Raw genomic sequence first — 20489 nt, forward strand, 5'->3', positions numbered from 1 at the left:
CCAGTCGTTAGGCGATGACGGCGGATACCGATGAGCCTCCTGATGTGCGATCGGTGACTCTGTGTAACAACATTGTCTTATGTCCTGTCAATTGCTTGTCAGCATTTTCTCGAGGTTATTTATTCTAAATGTTTGTGTCATATATGAAACATGTACAGAAGCGCATATCAACACAGCTAGATGCTGTGGCATTTCAGAGATGTACCACAGCGTAAAAATGTTGCTACAAAACGGTTTAAATTGTTGGGAGTTTTTTTTTCAGCTTTGTATGGCGGCTTTATTGTTGATGCACTGGAATCACGAGGCAGAAAATCATCAATTTCTCCTAAATTTTTTGCGTGCTTTTGTGATGACCGCTTGACACTCAGCTCTAATCCCTCTGAGCTTCTTCCAAAGATTATTGATTATGGATCTAAAAACAAGGTTGTATGATCTGTTAGCGATAACAGTATGGAGCAGTCGTCTTCTCGTGTTTTTAGTTCATCTTCTCGACCACTTCCTGTGAACTAATACATACTTGCAAACTAAATAAACAAAGTGTGATTCTTAATGATCCAAACTGACGTAAAATATACAGAGTCAACAGAATGGATCTTCTATTTCGCAAACTTGACCACACACGAGAAACAGAGTTAGATGAAAACTTCTTGACTTTTGTTGCTTTTAAACTCCAGAGCAGATAAAGTTTATTTAAGGCCAGTTCTTTGACTTTTTGTTGCAGGAAATAGGGGAAAAAATGGTTGAATTTCAGAGTTTTTGTGAATGTAACACTGTGTATAGACGATCAATTAAAACAAAAAGTATTTACCCTCATCCGTCATGTCAAAGTCATGTATTTGCCAACTGATATTGAAAGCTGCAGTTATTTCTATTGCTTCACACTTTTTTCTTCCACTCAACTTTCAGTAATATATTGGGAAACAGCCCTATCAAGCTCTTTTCGTGACTTATTTTGTGTTTTCCAGTTCTTGTGAAAGTTTTGTCATTTACTGCCAAGTATGTGGTCTTTCACTGTAGTAAAAAAAAATATAGATACACAAAATGAATCACTTTAATTGAAGTAATATATTTAGCAAAAATCATTTAAAACATGATTATACTATATTAACTGCACTTTATTTAAAACTTCCATGTGAAAAAGCATTGAAAAACTACAAAAAAAAGTAATTCTTCACACAAACATTTTTAGATCTAACCTCAGTAAAGCATTTCAAAGCTTGACTCTTGTTATTTCAGTCAAACATATTTCATTAGTTTGAAAGGCTTTTGTAACGGTTTATATAGTGTCATCAGAGTGCTTTTATCTCAATAAGCAGCCGGCTTTCCAGATACTAAGGTTTGAACTTTTGGGCAAACTCCTCCAGCGCTGCCAGGAGTTTCTCCTCCTCCTGCGGAGAGGAGCGGGACGAGGCCAGAGGGAGGTGTGTCGCCACCGGCTTACGATCTGAAGGAGCAGAAGAGACACAGAGTCACAAGAATGTGTCACCGTCAGGAAGAGGATTACAAGATCCACAATGCACAGAGACGGTTCCCACTAATGTTATGAAGAGGAACACCCTCAATTTTGGCTAATCTTGTTTAAAAAGTAGAATTTAATCCTAAAATAAATTTCCATTGCCATATTTTACTAGACTAAAACATGACTTTTAATGCATGTCTACTTCTAGCTTTCATAATTTTTTTTTCTTCGTGCCACTTGGATGAAATTTAAGACTTATCAAAAGAAAATTCCTTATTTTATGTAGTAGAAGATCCAAGCTTTTTTGAACAGAATGCATGTATCATCATATGGGTTGGCACCAGTAGTGAGCCAACGGCAAAGACGAATGTCTGTTAAATTTACATTTTCCCGTGCTAGACACAAAGAAGCTAGCTAGCAAGTTAGCGGTAGCCTCAACCGCCTCAAGTCACAGAAGGGAATGAAAATGTCTGCGTCTGACTCAAATGTTTGCCTGACAGAAAAATAAACAACATTGAATATATGAGATTAAATAGTCCTGCCACAACAACATTTAAGACCTGTTGTAAACATATTAAAGTCCAATGTACATTTTTTCATGAATTCAAGTCATTTTAAGACCTTGAATTTAAGACTTTTTAAGGATGCTTGGGCACCCTTCTACAGATCATTTCAAAAGTCTAATCAGATCTACAGAAGCAAGGATTCACACTCACAAATCGACCACAACTGATTTGGAAATACGAGGGACTTCTCACCTTGAAAGAACTGCCCACTTGGCAGCTTGACGGCGGCAGGCGATACGGCGAGCCACACCACCGTGTCTGCCCCCATGGCCTCCGTCCTCAGCTTGGACTGCATCTTGGCGTGAAACGAAGGCATGGAGGACTGCACGGCTACACGAGGAAACACAAATCCGTCACAAAGCAGACTGTGGAAAATGTTTTCTTGTTGATTGACAAGAATCTGTTTGTGAAATTCCTCTGGTGAAGACAAGCTAAACACAAAGCAGTCTAAAGGATTTGAGTGGCAATAAAGACGTAGTGGAAGCGCTTTACCCGGCGTGTCAGCCCAGCCGGGGTGCATTGAGGAGAAGTGGATCTCTTTGTGCTGAGAAGCCCACCTCTCTGTGAGGATCACCTGTTGTCTCTGAAACACAGTAAGAAGCACTAACATGTGAGTGTTGCTTCAGGGTATCGGCAAGTTTTAGCAAGTCAAATCAAGAGGTTTTAAGACCTTTTTAATGAGACCTTGAATTAAATTTAAGACCAAAACTATATGAATAGGGGATATGTTTGGGCATCCTGCTGTATATATGAAGAGTAATTTTTTATTTTTCTTTGTTAGCAGAATGGTCCTTAGCCTTGTACGAGTTCTCAAAGGAACAAAGGTCGTCCAGTCAAATGAAGATAAATATACTTGTAACAAAATTAGAGGCAAAAAAGCTAGCTTGCCAGCTAGCAAGTGTATATCAGCAGCTAGTTAGCCGTAGCCTCAACAGCCTGGAATCAAAGAATGGCTGCTGTCAAATTTAATCCAGACAGAACAATCAGGCGGGAATAATAATAAATTAAAGAAAAAAACAAACATACAAGACTAAAAAGTCCTGTCACGACAAAAATTTCATGACCAAAAAAGTCCAAATGACATTTTTTGTCTGTTTTAAAGACATTTTCAGGCCTTAATTTTGGATACACAAATTTCAGACTTTTTAAGTGCACCTTGGGTTACTTTTATAGAAATTGGTGCGGACAGTTTTACCTTATTCTGAGCGTAAGCCATGGTGCCGTCGAACGTGCCCTTCTCAAACTGGAGGTCGTCCACGTTGAGCTTCTGAGTGAGCATGCCGCCCGATGACACGGTGACCTGAGGACAGACACAGCAGCCATTGTTTAAAAACGTCGCCCATTCTGGTTCCGGCCCAATCGGTTCGTGAATCACGCGTTTGTCTTATCGGGACTGAACCCACCACTCTCGGGTCTTCCACCTTCTCCAGTGCGGGAATCAGTGCAGTGGTGAGGATGTAGGTACCTGGGCGTAAAGATAAAAGGAAAGGAAAAGGTTGCTTTTAATAGTTGCAACAACATATTGTTGAAGAATTTACACATTTTCTAACATCTTCCTTTGTTCTGTGACTTTAAGGATTTACTTAAAAGGCAGAAGTGTTTCATTTACTCACCGAGCGTGTTTGTGGCAAAGTTCTTTTCCAAGCCCTCCTCCGTTAGCTCCCTCTGGTTGACCATGCAGCCTGCGTTATTGATCTAAGACAAAGACCGTAAGGAGAAAGGGACGATAAAACGGCGGGAGCGACTGACAGGGCAAAAGGTCGCATAAATCTGCAAACACCTACCAGCACGTGCAGCTTGTTGTTTTGAGAGAAGCTCTGCGCAAACTCCCACACCTGCCTCGCACTCGACATGTCCACGATGTGGACGTGAACGTTCTTCAAAGAGAAGGAAAGCAATTGTTTTTAGGTTTTTTTTATGTCTTCACCTCCTTCAGATATAATATTATGTGTGACTTATTTTTACAATAATTCATTGTTAGATTAGTATTTTTTCTTCTTTTTAGCATTTTGTCACTGAGCTGGAATCAGTCAGTAAAATCAGTTCCCAGATCTGTGGGGGCATAGTTAAGTATTTTCCCCACATTTCTCTCTGTACCAATAAAAGATTTCCTCCTCAACACATTTCCACCCGGGCTTCTGTATTGTTGCCAGCGACGACCTTTTCCCCTATTGGGTGAAAAGATTTTATAGAGCCACAGAGCCAGGTATGCATATGGGAATGCATATGGGCCAATACAGCTGGGTCCAGAGGTGCTCTGATGGGAAAACATTAACAGATGGGTGTGGACCGGCTTGCATCTGGGCGTTTAAAAAAAAAAAATTTCTAACGATGTCGGGCTTACGGAGCTGTAGGGATTTATGTCTACAGTCGAGAAAAAGATGCTAAAATTACCTCATTTTTGCTCTGTGCCACAATCTCTCCTTTGGCCGTCTCTGCTCTTTCCTTGTTTCGACAAACCATGTGAACAGTTCCTCCTGCAGGATCAATCAGTGGATTACTCGGACAAGACCTTGATTATAACAAAGATTTTTATGCGAAATGTACTTATTTAACCCAAAAGAATTGTAACTTATACATGCAAGCAAGAGATGCGTGTTGCTGCTATTTTTATCCCCCTTGACAACTATAAACAGAAACTTTCAAATGATTCTGTTTCCAGTCTAGGGAACAGAGGTGACGTCACACTGTGTGCACAGTACAGCAGCCGCTGCATTCGAGTCTCATTTTTACAGTAGTAATTTCCACACCAAACTGCTTTGTTTGGTTTTTTTTTTTATCGATTTGCGCTTAGTTGTGGAGCATCCACAGAGGGGGGGAAGACAAACCCGATAAAACGCTCACCTCTTTTGGCAATTTCCTGTGCTGTTGCTTTCCCTATCCCGCTGTTGGCGCCTGTGACCATAAAGCACCTGTCGCTCAGGTTTGCATCCAGGTCGGCCGGAGAGAAATGCTTCGCTGCAGCTTCATAGCCGCTCCTGTTAAAAAAAAATAATAAGAGAATACCACGGTCAGTAATGTTGACTTCTAGAAAGAAGTCATGTGAGGCATCTCAAGTATTTTCTGTCTTTCGAGCTGAGTTTTCCTTCTGCTGCCAATAATGAAAGTTAGAGGGCGCTAATCATTTTTCCCTTCATCATTTCATGTATTACCATCCACCAACTTCTAAAGGAGACTTTTGGTGCTGACAATTTACTACAGTCCACTCTCAGTAACTCCTAATACGAATGCATTTTATCTGTGTACATTCATGCAGGTGCTGGTAATATTCAGAGGTAAAACAAAATCAAATGATGTTTTTTCTTCTTTTTTTTTTGCCGTTTTGTGTTTTGCTCATTCCTGACTGAGAATAAGCATAGCTACTTATAAAAACAATGCACTTTTTTTTTTTTTTTTTACCGTATGCCATTATTATTGTTATTATTATTATTGCATTGAAGGTGTACCAGCCGCGCCCCTTCGCCGTATAACATCTTGTGTAACTGGATGACCACTGAATCAATCATCGCTAACAGCGACACGTTGTTTAACCTTGGAAAATGTTTTAAAGTTGTTACAATTACGGAAGAACCGAGTGGTAAATGTTAGGCAAACCTTAAAAACTACAAAACTAGGGTTCACTAGCTAATGTACTGCACTTACTTTGTGTACTCCTGCAGTCCTTTCACGAACCAGACGGCATTCCTGTAAATAGACATGTCCTCAGTTAGGCAGCAGCTGCTTGAATTGGCCGTATAGACTGACGAGCGTTATCCATAAGAGGGTACATTTAACTGTTTTTCGTTTCATAAGAATGCCTGAAACGTGGGTTGGCTAGGAGTCACGTGTTTTTCAACCGGAAGTGCGTTTTGTAATACGTTTCTGTAGCACACCTAGTGGATCTTTCGGTTTTATGACTCCAGATTTCCTTGTAAAATGAAAGAATTTAGTGTTTCCAGAAATATCACCCCAAAAAAATAAAGACTAAAAAAACCCTAATAACTAATACCGCACGACGCCGCTCTCTAGTACTTAGACATGCAGTTTCGTCGGAATCCATACAGTTGTCAGGATGGCCGAGTGGTCTAAGGCGCCAGACTCAAGGGTAAAACCTTCCTGTGAAGCGGGACTTCTGGTCTCCGAATGGAGGCGTGGGTTCGAATCCCACTTCTGACAATACCTTTTAAAGCCCAAACCTTTTCTCAATTGAGAAAAGTAGTCTATTTAATTTAAAATTATAAGACTCGAGTGATGTGACTTGTATTTGGAAAGGTGTTTTCTGTGAAAACATTTTACGTAAAATCCTTACTTAATCATCAAATGTGTTCAGTCGTTTTTGGGTTTTTTTGTAATTTCAATATTGATAATCTAATACAAGGTGTACCGAAATACACTATGGCGCTTCACTAATGCCCCTCGCCCGCTGATTGCTGCGATATTCAGCTTTCATTCTCACCGCCTTCCTGAACAGGCAGAAATACTGAAGGAAGCTCTAAATAAGTTTACATGAGGTCCCCGGATGGAACCACATAATACATTGTTACTTCCGGCTATGTGTACAACAAAAAAAAAAAGTTTTCACAAATGCTAACGGTAAGAGGGTAATTTGCACTTTACTGTGAGAGGAGGCGGAGTTGTCAGGATGGCCGAGCGGTCTAAGGCGCCAGACTCAAGGTGAAATCCTTCCTGTGAAGCGGGACTTCTGGTCTCCGATTGGAGGCGTGGGTTCGAATCCCACTTCTGACAGCAACTTTTTTTGGTCACGGCAAGGACTTAACTTTTCTTTTGAGTCGTGTTTCAGATTGTCGTAATTAAACCAAGTCGTTCTTAGGGATAGTGTAGATAAAAGAGGAAATAAACAGATCCGTTCATTTACACAACAAACGTTGTCAAATATTATCTAATTGCATAAAAAGCAAGAAAAATGTCACAGAAATGTTAGTCATGATTTAAAAGTACAGTAAATGTATGAATAGCCTGGTAGAAAAAAAATATAATATTAAGATTAAATCAAGTTGAGTTGTCCTCTCTGTTAAATTGACTAACTTATACAAATAGTTTGCAGTATTGGGTTTGTATAAAAAGCAAGGAGAGACGTAGCTTTACTAAAACACCAGTTAAAATGTATTTATTTTAAAAATAATTAAGTGAATGATCAAACTTTACCTTAAATTTCACAATTTCACAGAACCTATTTTGTAACAAAAACACATTGATATAGACATTCTAGCCGGAATAAGGCTCTTAGGGATCTAATTCCCCGAATTCCCCCAACTTCACGGATAGCAAACTTTTCTTAGTTCTCTAAATCCTTTATTTTGCCAAAACCCTAACTATATTTCTCCTAAACTCTACAGGAAGAAGGAAACCAAAGTCGATCTTTAACAAACTTTATTAGTTCTAGGAAGCAACATTTATCTTTTTAATTTTCCCCAATCACTGATAAATGTTAAAACAGACACGTATTAGAATTAGGAGTAGTAGACCAGAAACCCTAGTGGATCTGCAGTCAGCCACTAGGAGTCAGTATTGTTGTAAACAAACATTACAGAGTTTCTCTTTCCTAATTCTATCCTTAGTGGATTACATCGCAATCAACCACTGGAGGTTTTGTTCCTGACATTTAAAGTTGTATCTTAAACACTAATTTTGCAAAGTCAAATTGGACTGACAAATAATAATAATTTCACAAATCATATAGAATAGAATAGAATAGAATAGAATAGAATAGAATTACTTTATTCATCCCAGCAGGGAAATTATTTCGCAGTTACAGCAAGAATTTTCTTTTATACACAGATTAACACACACACGACGGGAGCTGCGTCTACAGGTTTAGCAGGCAGCCAGCTAAGCCGGCGCCATTTTTGAAAGTCCGGAAGGAGGGTGAGATCAAGTATATAGATCAAGTAATATATTATAAATGTAAAATTAGAATGCCTAATGAAATAACTAATAGTGTGATCAAGACTCCCTCCAAGTAATGATGATGCATCAGCAATTACTGAAGGCCATGTTCATTATTTTTACTGTCCCAACTGAATATTCACATAATCTAACTGATAGACAACAGCTCCCTCTGCTGGTTTAATGAGAGAATGCGTCGCTAAATGTGTAAAGTCAACAACAGGGTCGAAATAAATGTCTTGGGGTTAGTCCTTTAATTTATCAGATTACTGCCATCACGGCTGTATGGAATGCTTTATCAACCAAAGATCCTTTAGTTGGTTTGCTTATGATTTCACTAGTCAGTGTGGAGGACTAATAAATGTGATTTTGTCCACAGAAAAGTGTTGTAAATACCTCCAAATATCCGCTAGATGGCAGCCTTCTATAAGCACCGATAGAAAGGCACACACACACACATAAGGGGAGAGTAGTACGTAGTATTAGATATTAAAATGATTAGGAGAGTTCTTTTATGTCTTATTTGCATTGCTAAATGCTATTTTGAAATAAAAAAATAAGAATGCAGAATAAGTTAAATGTAGTTTGGGAGGTTTTAATTTACTATTTTTAAAAATATATATATGTTTAGATAAGAATGCATCAAAATCGTAAATCTCATGTATTCTTCCTTCCATTACAGAAATAATAACCAGAACATATGGTGTCGACAGGAATTTTTGTTCCCTTGATAGACAATTATGTCCTACCATTGAAGAACGCAATTGCCTACTAAGGGCCTAACAATTTCCATAGGTTATGAAAGACTTAAAAATAATTTAAGATTTTCTTAATTTATATGTCATAACATAGCGTGTGTTTGGTCAGCGTTATCCGTTTTTTAGGTGTTCAGCTTTTCCACTGCCATGCATTTTTCAGGAAGTACGGCCTCCTTTGAAACAATATGTGTCGTATCTCTGCTGCCCCTTGTGTTATAGAGGGGGTCGTCGCACCTAAAGTGTTTTTAGGAGCACATGTGGTTGTAATGGGATTCAATGGAACTAAGCTGGTGCTGAGGGTAAACAATGTAGAAGGTATGTGACATTTTAAGATTAAAGTACAAACAAGCCAGAGCAAGTTTCATAAAATTAGCCTTTAGATTACTGTAGGAAAAATGATCAAGATATTGGAAAATCAAAAAGTTAAACGTTGAAATGCACGTAAAGGGTCTAAAGGTGCCTTGAGAGTTGAAGAACTGCCCATTAGGAGACTGTTGATTTACTGTAGGACTGCCTCAAGAGAGTCAAAATATAGCTAAGAACATTGTAGTGAATCAAAGTTGGTGGTAATCCTGTAACACTGTCACTTTCTTGGAAATCAAAGTCAAACCAGTGTCCAGCTAACAGGAAGTCACTTGATGAAGCTTCGGTCTAATTTATGCTAGTTTGCATTGCAAAGTCCTGTGAGTCTTGTTCGTGTCAGATCGTGGTATTTGCTCTGTTCCCATAAGCTTTGCTGGCTGAAAGGCACAAACCCCACCATCTATCCAACTCCAGCACACCAGTGGAGCTAGACAAACAAGACCCGGGGTCCGGTCAATTTGTCCGGACAAACGTGGGAATTTAGAGCCACGGCAGGCTATGAGGGACGAGTGCTAATTGTTTGTGTGCCCAGGATCTCTCCTCAATCCCCCTACTCTCTCAAGTCACTCTATTCACCCCTGCCTTTGTCTGGAGTCTTGAACCTGACATGTCAAACTAGGCAAAGTGGAACTTAGGCTATTTCATGCCCTCATATGACAATAAATGTTGTGTTTTGGCGTATTAGTTTTACAGTTATTTACTAATAAAACACCATTTTTGTTTAAAAATGCCCTCCCCCTGCTCATTTTCTCCCTACAATAGTAACTTTAGTTGAAGAAGAAGTAAAGAAAGGAGGGATAAGGAGTAGCTGCAGGTGGAGGGGTGTGCCTTCTCCCCACAATGAGCTGAGACCACACTGCCCCTCAACAAGTGGCTGCGAAACAATCTGGCAGAGCGGCTGGAGCCGGGCGCCACCTCGGGCCCTGCCCTCCGAGGTCCGGTAAGGCCCCTCCGTGCTCTCCTGGCATGCTGATCAGAGGATTAGGGCCCTCTGGCAACGTCGAGTCAAGAGCACGCTGAAGAAAGAGAAAGGCATGCAGGCAGCATGAGCTCCATGCTGGTTTCACACGCACCCACAGCCACTCAAGAAGGGGAACAGACCCGGACCACAAGGACCACACACACCTGCTGCACCAGACGCAGTGTGTCAGAAAAAACCCCAACAAACGAGTAGAATAGATCTGCAGAATGTATATTTATTGTACAGTTGAATTTAGCCAAATAAAATTTGAAGAGGGAGTCTAAAATATTCAAAAGAAAATGCAGTTTGTGAAGCTGGAATACTTTGGCACGATTCTGCTTGACATGTTATTGGCTGGGATTTGCAAAGCAGCCAGTTCAGGAGCGCCTTCATTTTCTTTGGCACGGACTGGCTGTGCCCTCAAGAGTGAAGACAAGGAAGAAAGGAAGACTATGGATGTTAGTGCCAAGGCGGTAGTGCCAGTAGTGTGCATATTAATGCATTTTGAGGTGTATTTGGTGTTGGAACCATTAAATTAGGCAGCTATAGGTGTTTTAGAGGGCGACTGTAATTGACGATTTCAACTATTCATGGAGAAATGGTCATCTGTATTTGGCTGATTCTTGGATACATTTAATGCTAAGTATACGGAAAGACATTTCCCAAAGCTTTGACCTCAACTCTGTTGAGCTTTCCATATCCAAAGTTGGGAAACAACCAAATAAAATGAACTCTTATCAATCCTGTCAAGACAAGTGGTCAAATATCCAACCAGATTTATAACAGACAGCTACTCTTATGAAAGAAGGTTTGATGCATCGTGTGCATAAATTAATAGGACATTCATGCACAGGACGAGTCACCAAAGTACTTTCACTTACCGGCAGTGAACGTACTTTGGTGTTTCAAAGTATGTGTATGCTTTAAGGTGATCTTAAACCTTTAAAACAGCCTATTTTCCAATGGTCGTTACTCTGCGCGAAAGTAACGTGTAAAAGGTGGTCCAGCTGATTGTTCCGCGCTTTGTGTGTGCGTGTGTTTGCATGTGTTCCCGCTTTGGGAGTTGCAGGTTGGACACACACGGCACAATATGGGCTTTAATTCAGCCCAACAGCCGCTCTGTCAAAAAAAAAGGAGGAGACGGGGCAATTAGCCCCGGGGAGGAGAAAGAAAAAAGGAGAGAACGAAGGGAATTGTGAATTTGACACATTAAGTGGTAACCGTCATTAGCATGTGGCTGTGTGGAGTCGGAGCTGCATTCACCGGATCCTTGAATGCGTATTGCTGGCCCGACCATGGTCGTTCCCCCACCTCTCTTCTCAGTCTGTCCATCATCCCCACGGCCACCTTTTCACTCATAATCACCGCGCTTGGCCTCCTTTCTTCTTTGGGTTTCTTCGGCTTCTCTGGCACTTTTGTGGTTTTTAATGCCGTCACGCTGCTAGGAAGAGAGCCCCTGGCATCCCTAAGTCAAAACAAATTAAGCTGGATAATTAGACAGCGGAACAAACGAAATGTTGGACACCAGTCGGTAGGCTCAAGACCGGCGACAGCGTGAGCTTATATCGTCCCAGTTTCGCATTCTAAAACCGACACCGTTTGCCGTCGAACCCGTGGGTTCCGCCTCGTGTTTTCCTCGCAGGGACTTGGGAGACACATTAAAAACTAATTTTGACTTGAACAAGTCTTTCACTTTGCAGAAGACCCGACACGGCGTCTGTCTGAGCTGACTTTCACTCAGCTAGTTGTCTGTGCCGTGCGAGCCTGGAAAAGAGCAAAATAACAGGCCCAGTGTGGCGCCTTTCCCGCCATTGTGCAGAGATCACCTCGTGCCAGCTTTCTCCTGTCACATTAGCGTTCATCAACACAGTGAGCAACATCCCACACAGAAAGGAAGGTTGTCCAATGGGTTTTCTCTGTGCTCAGCAGCTTTGGGTGTTTTTACACTGGCGAGAAGATAGCGCGTCTTGAAAACATATTCATAACCCGCAAACCTTTATTTGCGCTCTACAACGTTGGAACCATAAACGTCCATTTAATTTAATTGTGGCAGGGTATTTTTTTTTTTTTTTTTGAAGAATGCAAGTTTTTCAATTTCGTTTTTAAAACAATGAACCTTTTAAAAGTCTAGTGTGCAAATGTATGTGATTCCTCTCCCTCAAAACCACCCCGCGCTTAGATTATAGCCATTTTCTTGGTAACTTCAGTTAAATTTCATTGAGAGTATTTGTGGACATCAATGTTTCAGACTTGCCATCAATTGGATTCGGGCCTGGACTTTTACTGGGAGCTTAACCTCTGGTAATGACATAAACTTTAAATTCTAATGAACATTTGACACTGGAACTGGAAAACATTTTAAATATCCAAAATAAATAAAACAACAAATTAAATGCATTATGAAGTCTCTGTAAAAAAAAAAAAAAAGTCCTTCAAAGGAACTGCTAGTTGAAACCAAAGAGCCAGACTGAAGACTTTTATCATCCAGTTTTTGGTAGAAAGGGAGAAAAGAGAAAAACGATAAGTCATGCAAATGGAAATTATTGAGTTTGTTTGTTAATTTAGCATACGATTTATTGCTTATTGAGAAACATCTCGCCACAAACAACACGTTTTAGTCGTTGACATGCTGCTAACATGTTCTTTACATGTTATTGACGTGGCATTTTGACGTGCATTTGACATGTAAACGTTGCGTACTGTTGTTTGCACGTTGTATAAACGTGTTTCATACCGACAGGTCGTGGCAAGCTACGTTTATGGCCTTCACAGAACAGCAGTACCTCTACTGAGATTAAGTTTTAAACAGGTGGACTCTACTTCTTGTTAGGAACCTTCGAAAAAGCAATTCATTGCACTGGATTGTAACGAGGGCTGAATACAAATCCACACTTGTGATGTTTTTATTTTTTACTGAATAATCATGTGTCATTTTCCTTCCTCCTTACAATTATCCTCTTGTGTCCAACACCTAAAATCCCTTATGTTTGTCACAAGTTGTAAACTAGCAGAAAATCATCAAAATGGGATGATTCTGCTTTGAGGTGAAAGGAATTTATTTTGACTTGAGTAACATAAAAATAAAAATAAAGGGAAAGTTTGTGAATGTATTCTCAGAAGCTGCCATGATTTCATCAGCTGTGGTGCAGGAGTGCGGACAGGAAGTCGGGCGCAGCGTTGTAATGTAGAACGACTTAATCAACAAAAAACTAATAGGAGGAGACTGATAAACACAGTTATTTTATTTTGATGTGTAATCTTGGAAAACCAGGAATTTTTACTTGTCAGTAATATCCTTCTCACTTCGGGTTGATGGACTTCAAATTGCTTGAAATTGAGCTCTTAACCCTCCCCAGATTAACGAGGAGCAGCAATTACTTCACTAAGGTCATCCCTGATGTGTCTCCACTCTGCCATCACTTGGCTAGTTGACTGTGAAAACGTAGGCTTTTACATTGGGGGTCACATCTGCTAATAATCATATATTCTCGACACCTGGTTGCTATTTCCCATTTTTAATCCTATAAAAGCAGGACAGGTGGAATAAGTCGGCCCTACGGCTGCAGATGGCTATAACTAGTAATTAACACTGGACTGTCATAAAATGAAGCCAATAAAATTGTACGTATTTGTCTCATTTGCGATGAGATGACGGTTTTAGTTTCGCTGATTTGTAATTTCAGTGCTAGTCAATGTCGACATACGCTATGGTTTCTTGTGGGAGAAACTTGTTCAATGAAAAACGCTTTCTCGAGCAAACAAGCAGCAATGCAACACGGTGCAACAGTTTTAAACCTCCACCGGGCTTCTGGTGGTCCCTGCACCTTCCTATGAGAACATACAATACAATTGTGTGCTTAAAACGTGAGCAAAGCGGACAAGAGCAGGGCTGCATCATGCTTGAAAATCTATGCGGTTTCTACAAGAAATGAGTTTGAAAAATAATCGGTGAGTAGGCCTCACTCCTTAAATGTTGAGACAGTGATTCTGAAATAAATCAAGTTTTTGATTATATTCCAATTAGTTGAGATGCACCCGAAAGTAATTCCTTTAAAAATGGATAAAATATAATCAGACTGGAATTGGAAACTTCGAATTTCCTGGAGAAAAGCTTGTGGAAATTTCACAATCAGTTTTCATTAAGAAGCTGCTAACTTTGGACTTTTGCCCCCCCCCTCCCTCCCCAGCATACATTCAAAAGCCCTTAACCGATTTCAGATTTATTTCTCTTTAGGAAGTCTTTCTCCTGCAGCGTGGCCTTCACACCCCCTTCCTTCCCCTCCTCTTTGGCCTCCTTCTCGGCGTCCCCTCCCTCTCCTCAGCTCCTGTTAGCGCCGTACAACCCTGGCTGTCAGACCCGCAACAATCCCAGTCCATTAGTATGGTAATGAGGCTGTGGGCCGACAGGTGGCCTGGTAGACGGCTCAATTAAAGCGCTCATTAAAGAGGAAAGTTAACGAAGCAGCAGCCCGGTGCCAGTACGGCCTTAGCACACAAAATGTGACGTCACAGGCAACAAATTGCTGGTGGTGAGGAGGGAAGTGTGTCAGTCTCCCTGCATGCTGCGGCGTACCTGTGTGTGCGGAATGTGCATGTTTGAGAGAAACACTCGGAGTTGGGCATGCGTGGGGGTCAGAGATTTGAATGACAGGGCAGAGAAAGTTAGATGGACGTTACTAATAAGGCAGCCAGATGATAGAGTGGGAGGATAGGAAAGTAAGTCACTCAAACTTGGCCTTTTGCTGTCCCGTCAGACCGTCAGCACTCGGTATCATTACCTGGACAAAAACATATTAACACTAATTAGTACCTTAAATTACACCTTAAATAATAAGAATAATAATAGCAGACAGAGTTACTGCAACTTAAAAACAAAACAAAACACACATTTAGGCAACAACGTCTTTCAGTTTTATAAAAGCCAGAAGAGTCCACTGTTATTTCAGTTCATGGTGTTTTCCTAATAGGAATGCACTTGATCTTAAGGTTGAAGCGATGCGTGGAGCTCAGTTAGGATTCAAGAGTGTGTGTACTCCCAACCATGATTTCGGTCTACATTTAGACCAAGTAAAACTTCAAGCTTAGAACTAAAACCTAGAAAGTTATACAAAAAGTCTGAAAGTGTATTTATCTTCATCCGTTTTTAGTTAGATTATTGCAGCATTCTGCAGAAAAACACTGTATTAGGAGCACAAAAAAAAAAGAATGAAAAATACAGAGCTGTTGAGACAAGATATTATTTTTTGGCACTATTAAGTGGAAACAGCATGCATCTTAATTCAAGTGGCAGTTAACATTTGAGCTGCGCAGACTGAGCACTACTTTCTTGATATCACTAGAGATGGATAGTAATACAGTCCTGCTTTGCTTTGCTTTAAATGTCATAAAAATGAACTCCAAGTTTCTGCAGGTCTCCACGGTTAAAGTTGTTGGCTTTTATTCCGTTATTCTTTGAAAAGTTGCCAAACATTACAGGTTATATGAAACTGCTTCAGTGTCTCAAAATGCTAACATACCTTGTTATTTTATGATGTATCAAGTATCAAAAAACTCAGGAGCACTTTCATTAAATATGTCAACTATAACGCATCATTTACATTGTCATTGTGTACATACTGTACATTCTATGGTTGTGGTCTTTGTCCACAAGGATATTATTTTTAATTAGGTCTTGGACTAAAGTAGTCCACATTTTATATATGTAGGTAGTATTAAATGTCAAAACTGGTACAACTATAAATACAAGGACATACATACATCAATCAAGGAAATAAACAAAAACTTCTGCCACATTCATTTTCAAGGAACGACTCCTGTTTTGGCTCGTGACTTTATTTGACACTATTAATCTGGTGGGAATGATGAAGATGGGTAACCTTTAGCGTAAGCCTGTTTCGGCAGTCGCTCATTGTTTATTACGTATGCAAATAAAGATGTTATACGACATGGTAATCAGTTTGTAACCTGGACATATTTAGTCTGTAATCCAATGAGGCGTGCTCTCTCAAGTGTGAAAATGGGGCTGTGTGTGTCATGTTTCCCTCTGTCTCAACCTCTTGTGTTTCAAACTGTGTGTGTGCGTGCGTGGGAGTGTGGGGGTGTGTGCGTGCATGGGTGTGTGTGTGTGAGAGAGAGAGACGTACAGGATCATGGGAGTTAATGGGGTAGGACTCCGGTCAACAAACGGGGTTATGTATGGGCACAAACAAGAACACAGTGAGAAAACAGACCTGCCAGATTCCCTCAAAGCTGTCTGAAAGATGTCTGCCCTTATGAATATGCTAATCCCAGTTTAGCATGAACAAAAAAAAGTGCTCATTAATTAATGAGCAACAATGGCCTCCTTTTTAATGATGCGCTAGCTGCCGTTGGAAACAACGACAAATGTACGTTCTCGACATGAATTGGTTTAAAACTAAAACTGTTGACGGTTCAGAAGGCCCTCAGTTATTTCATTGTACATCAGTGGGCACAGTTTACATGACAAGGGAGAAATTGATGTCAAATAGCATCATGTAAAGCAAAGCTTGTGTCCAAGAGTGTCGTGATCTCAGTGAGACAGAGACCGGCCTCTAGACGGTTTTGTCTGACTAAGCTCTACAGTTTATTAACCTATATTGAACAGATTTACACTGTTAATACGTCATGGGAACCAAAGGAGATGCATATGGGTCATATTAATAACAGCAACCCCAAAACATGGAAATCCCAACCAAACTGACCCGAGACCCAAACCCATTGGCCGTTAGTTTTATTGTTAGAGGCAACTAAACACAATTGCTTAAAATGTGAATGGTGATAGAAACAGAAGTGACGCAGTAAGTATATCCATCCATCCATCCATTTTCTAACACCCTGGTCTCTAGTGGGGTCAGGAGGGGTGCTGGTGCCTATCTCCAGCTAACGTTCTGGGCGAGAGGCGGGATAAATCCTGGACAGGTCACTAGTCTGTCGCAGGGCAACACAGAGACAGACAGGACACACAACCATGCACCCCCCCCCCCCCCCCCCCCACACACACACACCTGTGGAGAATTAAAAAAGACCAATTAACCTGACAGTCATGGTTTTGGATTGTGGGAGGAAGCCTGAGTACCCGGGGAGAACCCACGCATGCACAGGGAGAACATGCAAACTCCGTGCAGAAAGACCCCGGGCTGGGAATCGAACTCAGGAAGTAAGTATATATAAAGGCAGAAATGCTTCTAAGTACCAAAAACTGGTATGTATTTAATATAAAGTTGTCTTAAACAATTTTGCTTTTTAGAGGTTTTTGACCTATTTTAGTCAATTCTGACAAGCACACTTCCTGCTCCTCAAATGAGAACTATAGTTCATGTTGGCCCAGTGAACTTATTTGAAGTTGCTTAAGTTGTGAACTATGAGATGAAAGTTATTCACTTTAACGCAGAGATAAGACCTTAAAATACTTGTGTTAGTTTATAAATCACTGAATGGCTTAATGATGCATTAAAGACCTCCCACTCAGGTGTCCTTGTATCAGGTCTGCTCTGCAACACAAATCTGAAACAAACTTCCAGAAAACTGCAAACCAGCCGAAACACCAAGTTCCTTTAAATCCAGGCTAAAGACCCAACCTGTTTAGAGTTGCTTTTGAACCATAATAAATGGAAAACTCATCAACATATTTGATGTGTATTTGCTTGTTGTTTTTGATGATGGCATTTGGCAAAACTGAATGTTTATTGCTTGTTTCATAATTGGTGTCTCGTGTTTTTATGATGTAAAGCACTTTGAGCTGCCTGGGTGCTGAATGCTTTATAGAAGTAAATTTGACTTGACATAGCTGAATTAATTTAGAACTAGTTCTTGTTGGAGATCGACTGGGATGGGTCAGCTTGTCGGGGGTTCAGGGTAGACAGGGAAAAGAGCAAAAAATTTACGTTTGTCTTTGATTTTAAACCAATAAATACACAAATGAGCCAAAATAAATACAAAATAAATGTACCCTTTTGCCTGAACCAAACCCTAAAAATATATTGTAAACTTATTAATTTAGCTAAAAAAAAAAAAAAAAAGAGGGTTACAATTTTCTGGTTTTAATTCTGTCTTCATGTCTGCCTTGTCAACTCTATATCACCTTTTGCCTTCACATTTGCCCTGTGGCCTTTTGGCAGCATGTACTGCTAAGGTCCAAGCAGGCAGCAGCCTGCTGGTCTATTATTCTACTAATTGGTGGCATGAGTGAGATGGCTACAATATCAAAAGGCAGGAAGCAAAAGCTCAGGGGAGTTGGGAGGTAGGAAGGGGTGAGGAGATGGAGAGAATGAATAAAAAATCCCCGAAAAACTGAGAGACAGAACAGAGGAGGGAAGAGATTTGTTCTCATTAGCAGAGGGCGTGTCCGTCATCATTGTTGGAGGCAAATTAAGTTGACAGGTCAGAGACAAGTTTTGTGCATGTGTGTGTGTGGGTGTGTGTTTGGGAGTCTGTATGGGCATGTCAGCTTAAGTGGTTTTAGCTGCATGTGAGTTCAACAATGGAGTCAGCAGGTTGAAGTAGGAGGCTTCCTGATAAGCTGTTCTCGTAACACCAGCACGGTTTTTCACTTTCGGGGGGAGCCCCCCCACGGAGCACCCCCATCTAGGAACCTGAACGGTGGGAAATCAAAAATAATAAAAATGAAAGGTTGTGTCAAAAACCCAGAAACTGGGAGATCAGATTGTGCCAAACTAGAAGCTAGAATTTGGGAGCAAACTTTGATATGGAATTCTTTTTTTTTTTTCGTTCATGGTGACAAACCATATCTCATTACACCTACAACACTTACATGTTGCTCTGTTTAAAGGGAAATCCATCATTTCCATTACACTACATTTCATTAACTTGCAGCAGGAAAAATGTCGTTCTCCAGAAAGATGAAATTGCCACTTTAAAGCTTACCTCAAATGTCCCACTGTAAATGTTGTTACAGTAGTTTTACATCTTAAGAAGTTCATTATTATGGCTGATGCCAGGGCCTTCATTTTTTAGGATTCTCTAACAAGTGTTGTGAGACAAAAACAGCATAAGATACAATCAAAGAGATACAGTATGTTACAACCATTTATGTTATTTAAGTTTTTACCCCAGAAATGTTACCCTAGTAAAATTAGTTCAAATATGACCTGTAGCACTAGAAGATAATCTGGTCTGGATCAGTGGAGGGGTTGGTGGCCTCAGCTTCATATATAATAAAGTAAATGATGTTGGTAGACAACTATAGCACAGGGCATTCTGGGTAAATACAACCGGAACAAACATGCAAGTCTAACGCTAGTGAGTGGATCATGGTCTTGTCCCAAAGACAAAAGAGAAATCCTACAACCGCTAAAATCTGGCGTTGCTTCATTTCTGTTTACATTCGGGGAAGAAGGAAGCTGCGCTCATGACTTCTTTTGACACTTTCACGTCTTTTCCTTCAGGTGTTCTTGGAGGCAATGGGGTGAGCAAGTCATTTCAATTAGTTCGGATCAACTGACAGTGCAGTGTGAAAGCGAACCACACCAGCTGAAAATGTAACAAATACTGCCGTATTTTTTACCCAGTTGAACCGAGTCAGGTGTGAACACACCCTGATACGTCATTTGAGTTCATTGCTTCCACAGCTGTTTGCTCTGCGTAGCTAGAATTGTTTGCCGATGATGTTTTTCTTGAAAACTTTGTTTTAACAAGTCCTGTTGTTCTGTCAATTGTTGTTCATTATTAACAAAAACTATGACAACCGGGCTTGAAGTAAAGACGTAAGAGTTTGTGAAATTTCTCAGCTGTAATTTTGGACACCGGTGGCGTGTTGCCACAGTCTCAAAGTTGCTATCTTTTAATGCCCTACTCGCTTTACACTGATTGGGATCAAGTTACTCTAATCAAAGCAAGTGGCATAATTGTGTATGTGTGTGTGTGTGTGTGTGAGAGAGAGAGAGAGTCCAACACCGCCTACAGACTCGCCCTCCTTTGCCCTAATGGCGTCTCTTCTGTGGAGCTCATGCGCCCTAATCTGCCCCTTGGTGTCCCCGTCACTTCCACTGACCCCACCCATCGGGGAGGGAGAGAGCAACATTACATCTTAATCTCGCTTGCTTGATGGAGAATGCAAGGCCCTGAAAGGCGGCATTTTCTGGTTACATGAACACATTGGAGGTGGATCAACCATATGCCAATTGACATGGCTACGGCTGAATGGCTCGCGTAGATTGTAACAGTGGTCCTCGCACAAAAGAAAGAAGAAGCCCCTTACGGACTCCCACACCTCCAGCAGAACCCAACAGACGTTCAGGCCGCTGCTGACACAAGGCCGGACCCCCGCCGCCAACACCGACACAGACATGCACAATATTGGTCCGCTGCCACACTCCTGCATTTATGTTCCTGATATAGCAAACAAGATGACCTGCAAAATAACAACAATAGCAAAAGCAGTGTTTTTATAGGTTTTAATTTAGTGCAGAGCTGGAAGCATGAACCCAATGATGTAAAGATGGCTGACTGGAATTGAT

General features: G+C 40.7%; 1 protein-coding gene and 2 non-coding genes across 3 annotated transcripts; 2 read left to right on the forward strand and 1 right to left on the reverse strand.

The window, feature by feature from the left end:
• Positions 1-1033: 1033 nt before the first annotated feature.
• Positions 1034-5866, reverse strand: dhrs12 (dehydrogenase/reductase (SDR family) member 12). The gene is made up of 10 exons (XM_028023007.1): positions 5668-5866; positions 4870-5003; positions 4420-4502; positions 3810-3902; positions 3639-3720; positions 3429-3490; positions 3221-3325; positions 2518-2608; positions 2218-2355; positions 1034-1444 (listed from the first exon to the last, which is right to left on the reverse strand). Exons 1-10 carry the CDS (start codon positions 5721-5723, stop codon positions 1332-1334), a joined length of 957 nt encoding a protein of 318 aa, XP_027878808.1. The 5' UTR covers positions 5724-5866; the 3' UTR covers positions 1034-1331.
• A 204-nt stretch (positions 5867-6070) lies between these two features.
• trnal-caa (transfer RNA leucine (anticodon CAA)) lies at positions 6071-6180 on the forward strand. Its single transcript has 2 exons — positions 6071-6108; positions 6135-6180. It is a non-coding gene; the product is annotated as a tRNA-Leu (tRNA).
• Positions 6181-6640: 460 nt separating this feature from the next.
• On the forward strand, positions 6641-6750 carry trnal-caa (transfer RNA leucine (anticodon CAA)). Its single transcript has 2 exons — positions 6641-6678; positions 6705-6750. It is a non-coding gene; the product is annotated as a tRNA-Leu (tRNA).
• Positions 6751-20489: the final 13739 nt, after the last annotated feature.

This window comes from Xiphophorus couchianus, chromosome 7, assembly GCF_001444195.1.
Source record: "Xiphophorus couchianus chromosome 7, X_couchianus-1.0, whole genome shotgun sequence".
In the NCBI taxonomy this organism is placed as follows: domain Eukaryota; kingdom Metazoa; phylum Chordata; class Actinopteri; order Cyprinodontiformes; family Poeciliidae; genus Xiphophorus; species Xiphophorus couchianus.

What these genes read in the sequence shown, in the direction of transcription:
- dhrs12 (XM_028023007.1), bottom strand. Translation starts at nt 5,723, where the DNA reads ATGTCTATTTACAGGAATGCCGTCTGGTTCGTGAAAGGACTGCAGGAG. An exon ending in ACAGGAAATTGCCAAAAGAG is followed by an intron (nt 4,503 to 4,869) that starts GTGAGCGTTTTA and finishes TTGATCCTGCAG; the next exon opens with GAGGAACTGTTCACATGGTT. An exon ending in TGGCTTACGCTCAGAATAAG is followed by an intron (nt 2,609 to 3,220) that starts GTAAAACTGTCC and finishes ACTGTGTTTCAG; the next exon opens with AGACAACAGGTGATCCTCAC.